The sequence below is a fragment of the Prorops nasuta genome, unplaced genomic scaffold (assembly GCF_024137725.1).
Source record: "Prorops nasuta isolate Cenicafe-Biocafe unplaced genomic scaffold, Cenicafe_Pnas_1.2 PNAS00061, whole genome shotgun sequence".
NCBI classification, from domain to species: Eukaryota; Metazoa; Arthropoda; class Insecta; order Hymenoptera; family Bethylidae; genus Prorops; species Prorops nasuta.
In genome coordinates this window covers 127,501-140,000 of record NW_027116858.1, presented here as the reverse complement: position 1 = coordinate 140,000, position 12,500 = coordinate 127,501, and the positions used below count along the sequence as shown (strand labels likewise).

The 12,500-nt window shown below is 48.2% G+C and overlaps 1 protein-coding gene across 7 annotated transcripts in view; it reads left to right on the top strand.

Annotated features, from left to right (window-relative positions):
- The window catches only part of LOC136784595 (uncharacterized), a 150,159-nt gene that overhangs the window by 133,263 nt on the left and 4,396 nt on the right, over positions 1-12,500 (top strand). For all 7 annotated transcript variants that reach the window (XM_066745357.1, XM_066745355.1, XM_066745358.1 and 4 more), the window contains one exon: positions 10,567-12,500. This exon is cut by the window's right edge. In XM_066745357.1, the coding sequence (XP_066601454.1) occupies positions 11,537-12,500 (964 nt within the window). In that variant the 5' untranslated portion in view covers positions 10,567-11,536. The remainder of the gene's footprint in view (positions 1-10,566) is intronic.

Genomic DNA, 12,500 nt, shown 5'->3' with positions numbered 1-12,500 from the left:
TACGAGAGAGAGGAACACACACACACACAGTGGATGTTTATTTTTCGATTTACATGGCTGGAAAAACGTTTGAAAATTTATCATTTCTATGCTGCTCCATGTTTGATGCACCTAACGGAAATACGCAAAGTCACGTGCGAAATAACCGCCGTAATCCCATAAATTCAGCCTTGTGTTCGTTTAATATTTAAAAGGACCGAGGTACACAATGCGCTTGATATCTCCGGCGGATTTCCCGCAAGGTGACATTACTCCTGACCATGATTTTTTTATCATTCTCCCAACACACACACACACACATGTATGCCACATCTTTTACTACCCCCCCCCCCCCCCCCCCCCCCCCAAGAAGAAGACTCTCATCCTCGTTCCCATGCACAAACGGTGTTGTTAACCCTGAAGAGAGAGAAGAAAAAGTTGTGCGTGTGTCCATCTGCAAAAGTTTGGCTATATCGGCAGCATGATGGGCGATTTCGCGAAGATAAGAAACGAGACGTATATACCAAAGGGATTGTTATATTTGGTTGCACCGCGCGAGAAGCTACAGTTTCGCCGCCTGACGAGAGCCAACGACGCAATTTGCCCGATTGTGTCTGACACGACTAGCGCCTCTATCCCCTCTATTGCTACGGAGGAGGCAGAGACGAGGCCCGCACCAAGCATAAAGTAATAAAATGGAAACCATAAAAGATACAAAATAGGCCAAAGACAATCCGTGCCAGCGATATCAAGATAGCAGTGAATTTTAATCATGTATAATAAAGCTATGAATCCTGGAGCTCTAATCGTATACGATTTAATTAAGCTAATTTGGTTAATGGACAGTGAAATGGTCGATGAGACATGGGATGGACGTGCGGCGAAGGGCCACCGCCGCCACCACCACCACCACCACCACCACCACTACCATCACGCGAGTCAAGCCACATTAGTCCTCGTTAAGATTGCAGCCTGGACACGGAGTAAGGGGACAGGGGGACATACACAGGCCCATTTGTGAAGTTTTCACACAAGCCGCACGGCACACACGTCCGCGCTAAAATTTCATTTGCCTATTTTATTCACCGTCCTCCGGAATAATTCGCCAATCAAGAAAGGGGAGCAGGGGACACCGACCAGTGAAAATATTTTCAATACCAAATTTAGCCAGGAGGATATGGTATAAGTGTCGAGAGGACTCGTTCTGAAAATAGATATAATTTGCCAGAGTGTAACACTGGGGTTAAAATATATATCTATACAGAGAATGGCAGGATCGCGAGTGGTTTGAATAAAACATCAGCTCGCAATCCGACCAATAGGCAAATTGAAAATGTACAAGTTTATAATATTTAAGAGAGAGAGAGAGAGAGAGAGAGAGAGAGGAGTCGATCGCGCGGTCCATGGGTCGAACTTTAGATTTTCGCGAGAGGAGCTGGGAAGTAGGCTGTACATGTAGTGTACGTGTGTGTGCGGGGCGCGATGACAGAAATCGGATATAGGGAGGGGATCTATTATATCAGACAGTGAAATGCAGTAGTTTGAGAGCAGTTTTCGTGCCCAGCGGCTCAAGCGTTATTTTCCTGCGTTGGACTGGAAGGAAAAGCGCAGCCAGCCAGCCATTCGGTCCTACAAACAGCACACACATATACTGCACACACGTGTTTCTACATTTTACGCTGAGAGATGTATGTATATGTGGTATGAGAGGGAGGGGCGGGGGGAGGTGAGTTTACTCTCTTTCAGGAAGGATCGTTTCTGTCGAGGAGTATAGTGGTGGGGGAATAAGGGAGAGGCTGCTGGCCCTCCTGGGAGACATTATTGCGCGCGACAGCCAAGCGCGGGCCAAAGAAAACACTAGAAAATGGAGAATATTCGCAAGAGCGGACGAGAACGAATCCGCCTACGGAGTTTTGCTCCTCCAGCCAATATGCATCCCTTTTCTATTCCCTTTTCGCGCGCGCGCGCGCGCGACTCTCCACTCTATACCTATACATATAGCTCCATCACCACCAGAGCCCAATATTTCCTCTCCCCTCTCCTTCATCCATCAATATGAAAATCTATTTGTATATGATCCTCCCGTTATTTTCATTAACCCTCTCCCTTTACTTCATAAAATTACATATTGTACCGAAGCCCATGCATACATCGATGACCAATCTTTTGCCCATTTCGATCGTTCCATCGTCGATAACGAGAGAATCCTGATGCCCGCGCGCCTTTACCAACATAAACATTGATATCCATTATATGGAAAATTATCCCCAACGATCCATCTGCTTTTGCAAAGCAAATTTTTCTCCGCAAAAAGCTACCGATGTTGGCGATACATGTATACACACTAAAAGCTTTTTTCTCTCGCTGTAATCGCGAGTATCGCAATTTTCATATTTTCCAAACGAAAAACTCTCACGTTTTTTCTCTTTTTTCCCGCCCCCCAGCAATTCGAGTAATCCTGAGACAAGGAAGATTTTCAAGCGGATAACGCGCAGGGATTTGGATATTTTTGTTCGACACGCGGGTATAGAAATCGTGCTATTGAATAAAGTTGCATCTAGCTGGATGGTGTAGGTAGGGGGCGGGGGGGGGGGGGGGGGGAGGGGGGGGAGGGGACGCCTTTTCCAACCTGTAAATATAAGCGCGGATGAATTGAACGAATCGCTCGCCGTATCCATATGGACGCGCGAATCACGCGATGCTCATCCAAATTTTGCTCTCTGCCTCGAAATCGCTTTATAAACACACATGCAACCGCATATATGCATCCATTGGAGATGCTCGGATTATACTGGCAGTTGCTCTTGCATCCCGCGTACGTGTCTAAAAGCAACTTTTTTTCTACTGTATATATATCCTCGCAAAACTGTATACGTATACTACTTCTCGTGTTGTATCTATATATATATATATATATATATATATATACACACGCGGATGAAAAATTATTAAATTAATTCTTCTTTTTGTATACACGTGTAATTTTGCTGGCAATTTCAAAGCTCTCGCGCCAGATCGATGTTTGATGGATGGAACCGTGGCGTGGCGTGGCGTGGCGTGGCGTGGCGGGCAGGCTGCAATATTTCGAAGCTATTAGCGCCCGCGCCAGAGTATCGAGTGGATCCAGTTATAAGTAGGAGAGGAAGTGGATGTATAATGCGATTACGGAAACGGCTAACGGATATAATTAATCATCCACTGCGCAAAGCACCATCTCCCAAAGTCCTCCATGCACCCATACATACATCTATATAACCTCAGTCTTTTTTGCATCATTCCCGATCGAGCGCCTCGCGCAATTAGCCCCAGATCCGATCCTCTATATACGTATATATATATATATATATATATATTTAGAAAGAGAGAGAGAGAGAGAGAGGGTTGGCGTATCCTCCGGCCGAATAGGCGAGACGAATAACACGACGGCTGAAAATTCTGCGACAAGGATGCAGTTTCCACTCGCGCTCTTTTATATCTCTCTCTCTCTCTCTCTATATATATATATATATATATAATGCAGTGGGAAAACTGTTTGGGAAAGCTCGTGAGAGTGACGGTTAAAAGGGGGGAAGGGGTTTGATGGCCCCAGAGTAATGCGATGTACGAGCTGACAATTAAGCCGGTGTAACCAATGAAAAAAGCAATTAAAGCGGTCGCGCGAGCTAGAAAAAGCAATTGTCGCGCGAGCGAGTCGTGGGATTTGCGGCCATTTCGCCAGGCTCCATCGATTATCCGCTAGTGTGCGGGGGATAATTTCCATCCTACTCCTCCTCCTCCCTTTGAACGAAGCATCAAGCCCCGTGCTGGCGTTATTCCTACAGGTGCCTCGATCCCTCCCGCAGACAGACGGAATCCCCCCTTTAAGCTTTCGCCCATCTCGAGGGATTAACGAAATTCGTCAAATCGACGAAGAAAATTGTGCAAGAAGCAAAACCGAGTCAAAGTGGGCGAGGTAAGAAAGCTAACGAGGTGGCTGCGGAGCGTCGTCGTAATTATAGATCGGTCGAATTAACGCCTGCCTGACGGCAGCTCAGCGAGATGCGTGAGAAAAACTCTCTGGGCGAATGCATGCACCGACATCTCGATCGAGGGAGAGGAAGAGATCGAGCGGGGGGAAGAGGCTCCGAAACGACGACGCTCGACGTCGGTCGCCGAGAAAAAGGACAAAGGGATGGAAAAAAACAAATAGGAAGCTCGAACAAGTTGAGCGCCAAGGCCTGGAACAAAGCCAACTAACGAGCTTCGGAAGTTGAGGAGGGCCGCACAACTCGGTTGATGAAGCGCCGCGCGCGCGCGCTCGGACAAACTCATCTCATCAGCAACGCTCCTCAAAAATACTCCCCATGCATGTGTTTGTGCAGTGTGCGCGCGCGTATCGCAGAGACGATGAGATTTTTCCAATTGCTCCAAGAGATCCAGCGATTAAAAATTCAGACATTTCTGCCACTTTCTCCACCTGCAGTGCTCGTGCTTCGTGCGTGAATTTTAAAGAGAGAGAGAGAGAGAGAGAGAGAGGGAGTGGGGGGCGAATGCGTTCGCGTCGGTCACGCTCACATGCATGCACCTATCGAATCAAGCTGAAAGCGAATCCGACCTATCGCGGCCGTCCTTCCCGCTGCCAATTACGTCTGTCAGGTATCGACGAGCGTCCCCCCCCCCCCTCCCCTCCTCTATCAACCGTTTCACCAGACCACTGTATATATGTATAAGGGGGAGAAAGAGTAACGCTCTCACTCGTCTTTTCTTTTTCTCTCTTTTCTCCGTTTCGCTCCTCGCGCGTTAGAAAGAAAGTCAAGCACTAGACCGGAAGAAAAGTCCGGAGAGATTCGTCCACCGAATACAATTAGACTGTTTGCTTTGAGATTATATATATATATATATATATATACACACACACACACAAGTTTGTTAACCTTTCGTCCGTGTGGCAAGCAAAAGTTGGAATGCCGCGAGAGACCGCTCGATAAATTTCATATAGAAATGGCGAAACCGGATATGCTTCTTAATATTCCCGTAAATGGAATGGATGGATTCACGGCTTAATCGCTCTTCTCTTTCGCCGGAGACTTTTATGAATATTCAGGCCTTTTTAACGAGCGCCTCTCGCTCGCCAATCTCCAGTAACGAATTTTACCGGGCAAATCTCGCTTTTGTCGAGACCGCGCGCCGCGCCGCGCCGCCAAGATTAACCAATTAGCTAGCCCCGGTATACATGTATATATAGTCTGCTCGACCAATCGTTTCTTCGTAAAATTCATCCCAATATATAATTATCGAGAAACAATATCATATGTATATCTATAATAGGTTTGCGAGAGTTTATTTTTTTTTTTTTTCCCCTCGCATATATATTTTCTGGAGAACGTTGCACGTATATATACGCAGATGTATATGTTTACTGAGATAAATGGTATACTATTTAGGATTGATGGTGTGTGTCTCTAATGGCTGTTGCTGACTCGTGCTAAGAGGGTGGGGGGAGGTTCCGGAAGTGGGATGAAAGGACGGAAGCGACTAGATCCCGTGGGCCGTTGGTTCGAGCGCGGTATATGTGAAGAGAGGACGCATCGCGCAACACCGGAATTCCTGGCGTGTCGGAGTCTCGCGGTTCTCTCGCACGTGCACACGAGTCTCTCTCTCTCTCTCTCCTCTTCCAGCCGCAGCCGGCCAGAAGGAAGAGGAAAGAGAGAAAAAGTAGGGTGAAACCCCCGCTTATCGGCGCGGAGGATAATTGTAAGGCACGAAGCTTGGCGAAAAAGCACCACCGAGAGCGTGCGAGAGCAAATATCCTCCATTTTTCGTGCCACTCAAACCACCGGAAGTCCTAAATCCCTTCTCTCGCTGCAATAAAACAAATTGCACTACCCGTATACTTATCCGACACATCCACATGCCGAGCCTCTTCCCTGAAACGATACAAATTCTACAAGCCAACTCCGCTTCCAGCCATTATCTATTTATCACTTTTATCCCTCTCCCTCTCTCTTTATTTATTTCCAGTATTTATTTAAATTTCCTACCCCTCCCCCCATCTGTCTCCATATACCTACTTTGTCCCATAATATTTTTCACCAGCTGTTTTTATGCTTTATTTTTATTCCACGATTTAATATTTCAACTCGTGAATTTGTCAGAACGCGATATTATTGCTTCATATATACATACATATATGTATAGACATACGGTGTTTGTTTCAAAGCGCATATCTTTTTAAAATATCGAATTATCGAAATTAATCAACAATGCACGCGCGACCGAATATTCTTCCCGTTTGATTATTCCTCGGAGGCTCCGCGAATAAATTAGCGAATGTTGATCATTGTTATTTGCAAGGGGAAAAAAATTGAAATACGGGACAATTGCGGGTAAATTGAAATATTATATTCCAGAGATTTCCCTCTCTCTCTCTCTCTCTCTCTCTCTGCATATGTATATATATATATAGGTGGATGCATAAATTATAACGAGAAATAGCGCATAGGCAGAATTATTGGTTTCCTTCAATATTTAACGGTATTGCGTGTATGCCAGTAACCAATCGCATTTTGCCAATCATATTTTTCAAACGTCAAAAGTCTCGATCCAACCTCACCCTCGTATCGATGCTGCGCGGAGCAGATTTTTAAAATGATTTTTTGCGGGCCAAAGTAACGTTTATTTTTCGACGTTCGGGGAACGTGGCTATAATGCGATTTTCGCGCGAGTGGACGGGGTGGTAGCAGCAGCAGCAACAGCGCGCACCGCTCTCAGTGAAAAATTGCGGGTAAAATCTGAAGGTAGCGCGCGCGGGATCGGCCGCAGCATTAAAACTCCGTCTCTCTCTCTCTCTCTCTCTCTGGTGCAGCACGGACGATGCGATTTTGCCGGGCGACACGTCATTTCAAACGATCCGCGAGTTTTTCCCCCGTTGCTGATGCACGAATTCGGTTCACCGATTATCATGCCCCTCGCACGCGGGCGTGCGTGCGCGCGCGCGCGTCGGACCTTGTAAATAACCCCGCGTACGCACACACACACGTTTATCCCATACGAAATAAAGGCAAGCCGCGTGCACTGCATTTGATAAAAATTTCCGAGCAAACTTGCATGGCCCCTTCCCTTCGATTCTCCAATTTCAACCCAACTCTTCTCACGCGGAAAAAATATCGCCCGTTAAATTCGCTTTCGAACCGGATATATATATATATATATATATGTAGAGAGAGAGAGAGAGAGAGAGAGAGCTAGCTTGCTCTACATTTCTCTCTCCGATATATTGTTTTGCCAAATCTGCGGCGGCCCTGAAATTTCCCATAAAAACCAGTTTAAAACGCTGATGGGGAAAAATTGGTTGGAAAAGAGTGTGTACTAGTAGGATAAAGGATCGAAGGTATACATATATATATACAGGGTGTTTCACTTAAAGTGACCCAGCACGAAACCATGCTAGAAGCGAGTAGCTGGGGAAACACATAGGTGACGGGAGGAGGGAGGGGATAGCGCTGAAGCAAGCCTAGCTAGTCTGTGATGGACAGCCGTTGACTTTCAGACGCCTCCCACTCCACTTCGTACCAAACCCAGGCAAGTGTTTGGACTTAAGACTCCCTTTGGGGGGGGGGGGGGGGCATCGAGCGTCTGCGATATAGGTACATCTCTTTATCCCTCTTTATCTCTCTGTCCTTTATAAAGAAGCTATAAGTTTCGTACCACCTTGCGGTAGATAGATAGACGCTCGATGTGTGTGCCTCCCTCCCCCGAAGAGAGTCTTAAGTCCAAACACTTGCCTGGGTTTGGTGTGAAGTGGAGGGGGAGGCGTCTGAAAGTCGACGGCTGTCCATCACAGACTAGCTAGGCTTGCCTCAGCGCTATCCCCTCCCTCCTCCCGTCACCTATGTGTTTCCCCAGCTACTCGCTTCTAGCATGGTTTCGCGCTGGGTCACTTTAAGTGAAATACCCTATATATATATATATATATATATATATATATATCTATAGTGTACGGTGCGAGATGCGCGCGGAGTAAAAAGTACTAGTGGGCTAGAATACGAGATGGCTATGGTGGTGGTTGGAGAGTGCTAGCAATGAAAACACGTTAGAGGGTGAATATTGATAAAATCGAGAAGCGCCGCGCCGGGGCAGGGATCTCCTCTCGAAACGTTTGGTTGTCGAGGGGGGGGGGGGGGGGGGACGTTGGAGCGGTAGCATTACGAGAAAACCGTGGAAATACGTTGAGGGAAGGTTGGGAAGGGGGTGGGTGGGATGGGAAGCCGAGGAAAATCGTGAGAATATCCGTTCGGCAGTCAAAGTTTTATCCCTCGACGTCTTGCAGAGAATTACGAGGCGATGCACGTTTCGGCATATTTAGTCTCACACACAGTGGAAACAAGTTGCACGCACACACGTTACGGCCGCGAACGATCATCCAAATATTTATAGCCCTCGTTCGATGATCAAAGTACGTACCCTGCAGCTCTGACCTTTCTATAGCTGCAGGCGCGCCTTATATCGGAAACTGCATAACCACGGCGGGAAAGCATGCAATGGTCCGCCGCGCGGCGCATAAATTTTTATCCTTACCCTCTGCTTTCCCTCGTTATTCCTCCATTCATCTAGCCAAACACTCTCCCCGAGCCTATGAAAAAAAAAAAAAAAACGCTCCGCCACTTCGTCCCTTTCCCTCGATTAACGCGAAATCCTCCTAAACACGCGGTCCAAAAGACAAATGCGAGCAAAAATAAAAGAGTACCGTCCGCGATACGAAGGAATATCAATGAGCTTTTGGAGCTCGCAAATTATTCCTTCCATCGCATTCATGCAAAAAACTGTTAAAAAATCTCGTCGAAGCTCGCTTGGACGATCGATCGATGGATCAACGAATAGAAAGAATAACGTTGGATTTTCGGTGCATCGTCATCCAATGGTATATATATATATATATATATACGCGAGCTGCGGCGCGTTCCAAGAGAGAAGACTTTCACGGAGCTTGATTCGCGCGTCCGAGATAGAAATCTATTCGTCGCCATGGTGGCTTCGGGAATAATGGATGGGCCGGTCGGGCGAGAGAGCGAGGCAACAGGAGCCCTGCCTACGGAGAGCGGTGCTGGGGGATCCTCCAGCGAGGAAATGAGAGAGACGCGACGTAGTGCGAGCGTGAGGGTGGATCATTAGGAGCTTTCAATCTTTGCCAGGTGTACGCCTTGTGCGCGTGCATGCACGTACATTCTTGGAAGTGAATCTCGCGGAACGTATCGATGAGTGGACGTAGAGTGTACTTGGGGGGGGACACGTGTATTAAGGACAAAAGAGACTTGAATCGCGCGCGATTCGATGACGAGGCCCGGGTGGGGAGAAGGGAACAGTCGAGGGTGGGGGGGGGGGGGGGGGGATGATCGCGAGACACAGATGTGCAAACTATAATGAACGGGCGCGTGTGTTTGCCAAACTAAACCAACTATAGCCCGCGCTAAATCACGAGGAGCGACGAGTCGGCCTCTCGCGCTCGAAAACCCAGAGAGAGAGAGAGAGAGAGAGAGAGAGCGTATAGACGCGCGCGCGGCGATCCTTGGCACCACTTTGCACCTTCGTCATTTCCGTCTTTCCTCCCTTTTTCTTCCTTTTTTTCCTCCTCCTCCTCCTCCTCTTCTTCATCATTCGCTCTCGTCGCCACATTCCGCTTCGATCCGCAAGATTTTCAAGCCTCGGGTCAAAGGTCACGACAGGGTTCTCACGGAGTAGCGTGATTCAGTATTTTTCAGGCGGAGCACAAAATTCCCCTCTTTCTCTCTCTATATATATATATATATATATATATATATATATTGATAAACTAGCTCCCTAGCTCGTCAAATCCACGAGCTATTTGATTTACAGTATTGGCCAAATTACGTTTGCAGCGTGAAAAGAAGTTTGAGAAAGGGGTACGTACGTGTAAGGAGGAGCAGAGAACGAAACGAGGATGACGTTTCCAATTAAAATTGGGAGGAGGTAGAGGGTACGGTGTGTGTACGACGGGGATGTTGGCGAGCGTGCGGGTGACGTGGCGCGCGCTTGTGTTTGTAGAGGGTCTTTGAATGTTGTGTTTTTAGAGAAGCGAAAGAGAGGTGTACATCGTATCGAGTTTACCGGTAAACCAAGCAAGGAACCCGTGCAGCAGAGGCGAGCGAGCGAGCACGTAGCGAGCGCACGAGCTATCGATTCAAATGGTAGCGCACGTCTTTGTAAGAGTTCCTAAAGTTCATCCGAGTCATCCGCGTATTTTCTTTACCTGCCTCAGCCAATTTCCTCTTGCACGCTTCCTTACAAGCGAAACTCTTGCTTGCTTACTTGCTTTTCTAGTGCTTCCAAGACCGAGTATATTGCAACGGCGTGCAAAGCCTGCCTCTAAGCTGGATCGGTTTACAACTAATTACACTCTCTCTCTCTCTCTCTCTCTATATATATATATATATATATATATATATCCCTTAAAGCCAATATTAGAGACGTTTGTTCCATTGCATTTGTATACACACACACACACACACACATACTATAGTATAATATGTATCTGTTATATTAAATTTGCATGTTGAAAATAACTATACTGATAAAAGTTGTTGTTTTCAGGTACCAATGTGAAATGTCAAGGATCCCACGGACAGGTAGAGAGGTCGTCGGACGTATCACGAGCAAGTTTGATATCCGGACACGAAAATGGTTTAACGCTAACTGGCGTTAAATGTTCCATCAAGGATTCACATTTAGGCTCTCGCGAATTTGGGACGTGAGCCGTCCATCGACGAGTCTCGACGATTGAACTGCAAGCAAGAAGGACGGACGGACGGACGGCCCAAGTTGGATAGCTTTCAAATTGATTTTGCAAATCGAAGTGGACAGGAAAGCTAAAGTCTATTAGGAGGGATTCGTCGAAAGTATCTATAGAGAGACGATAAGATGGATATTGATCGTACCGGACGTGTCACGGAACAACGAAACTTGGAAAGGACAATTGCTTAACTGGATTAACCACAGATTTCCTGCAAATCTGCTTTGGGATCGTTAGCACTCTATCCTTTGAATCGCCACAAGACACGCCAACTTGGAAGATGTCGTAGCTTTGAATCTCAAAAGCTCTTCTCCCTCTCTCTCTCTCTCTCTCTCCCTCCCTCCCTCCTTCTATCTTCACCTATATATATATATATATATCCCTCTCTCACTGTCGAACCAACACACACACACACACACACACGCACAGACCAAAGCAGAATAGTTCGATAGAACAGATTCCTATTAAGAAGCAACAAAACTTGCAAATTGAAGGGTATACCAGTGGAGGAAATTGCCAAAAGCTCAGGGGCGGGTGTACCGCAGCGATTGGTCTCGAGCTCTTTCTTCCCTTTCTTGTTATTGCCGTGTTACTGTTGTTGTCTCGCCACTGCTGATTTATAGGCAAAGTATCGTTATACTAGCATCGAAGAGGATATCTTCGTGACAAGTGTCCTTAAAGAAGCCGAGAGATCCTTCGGAGGCGCACAAGATGGAACGAACGTTATAGTTTTCCCGAGGCGCGCGTTTGAATGTCCTTGGACAGTACAAGATGGTATCAAGCATCGCGAGGTCCGCGTGGTCGATGAGGATGCAGCTACTGACGATGCTGTTGCTGCTGTCCGCGGAGGTCCGCTGGTCGAGGGGTTCCAACGGAGGAGGGATCGAGGACGCGCCATTGGAGAGAAACGCTGCCACTTTGTGGAAGAAAGTGGCGGCGGCGGCGGCTGCGACGGCGCCGCGCGGCTCGTCGACGACCAAGCGAAGCTTAGGAGCGTCGATGATGCCGTCACCGTTGACGACCACCAGCACGGCAACGCCGTCGTCCTCGGTCAACCATCATCATCACTCGACGCCCAATTCCTTGGTCTTCTCCAATCGGTATCCGGTAGCCCGAGCGACCGCCTCTCCGGCTCTCCACGAGCAACCCTCGAGGTCACTCTTCACCCCTCCGCTGCCCCCGGAGTACCAGCATCCGTTCGCCGACAAGCCTACCCTGCGTGGTACCAACTCGGACGTCTACTCCGGTGCCCGAAGACCCATCCCACCGCCCAGCCTGACGCCGGTTCACGAGAGGATCCCCATTAGACCGCCCGATCTGGCCCAACCACCACCCCTCCCCCACATTCCCGAGAGACACGCCCACTCGAGGAACAAACCCTTGGGTGGTGGCGGTGGCGGTGGCGGCGGTGGTGGCGGTGTACTCGTCATCCCTAAGGAACAGCAGAGGCAGCACCTCGAGTCCGGCGGCGGCGGCGGCGGCGGCGGCGGCGGCGGCGGCGACCTCGAGAGGCGGAACGGTAGCACCGGCGGAAACAGCAACAGCAATGAATTCGTGCCAACCTTGCACTACCCGAGCATCTCGAGGATTCTCTCGGGTAGCAACGGCAGGAAGCAGGACATTCCCGAGATATTGCTGAAGCCGCTGCCTACCAAGGGTCCGCCTCAGAATGCGCCGTTGGCCCCCACCACCGAGAAGATGACTACGGTATCCACCACCACGCCTAGAATCCCAA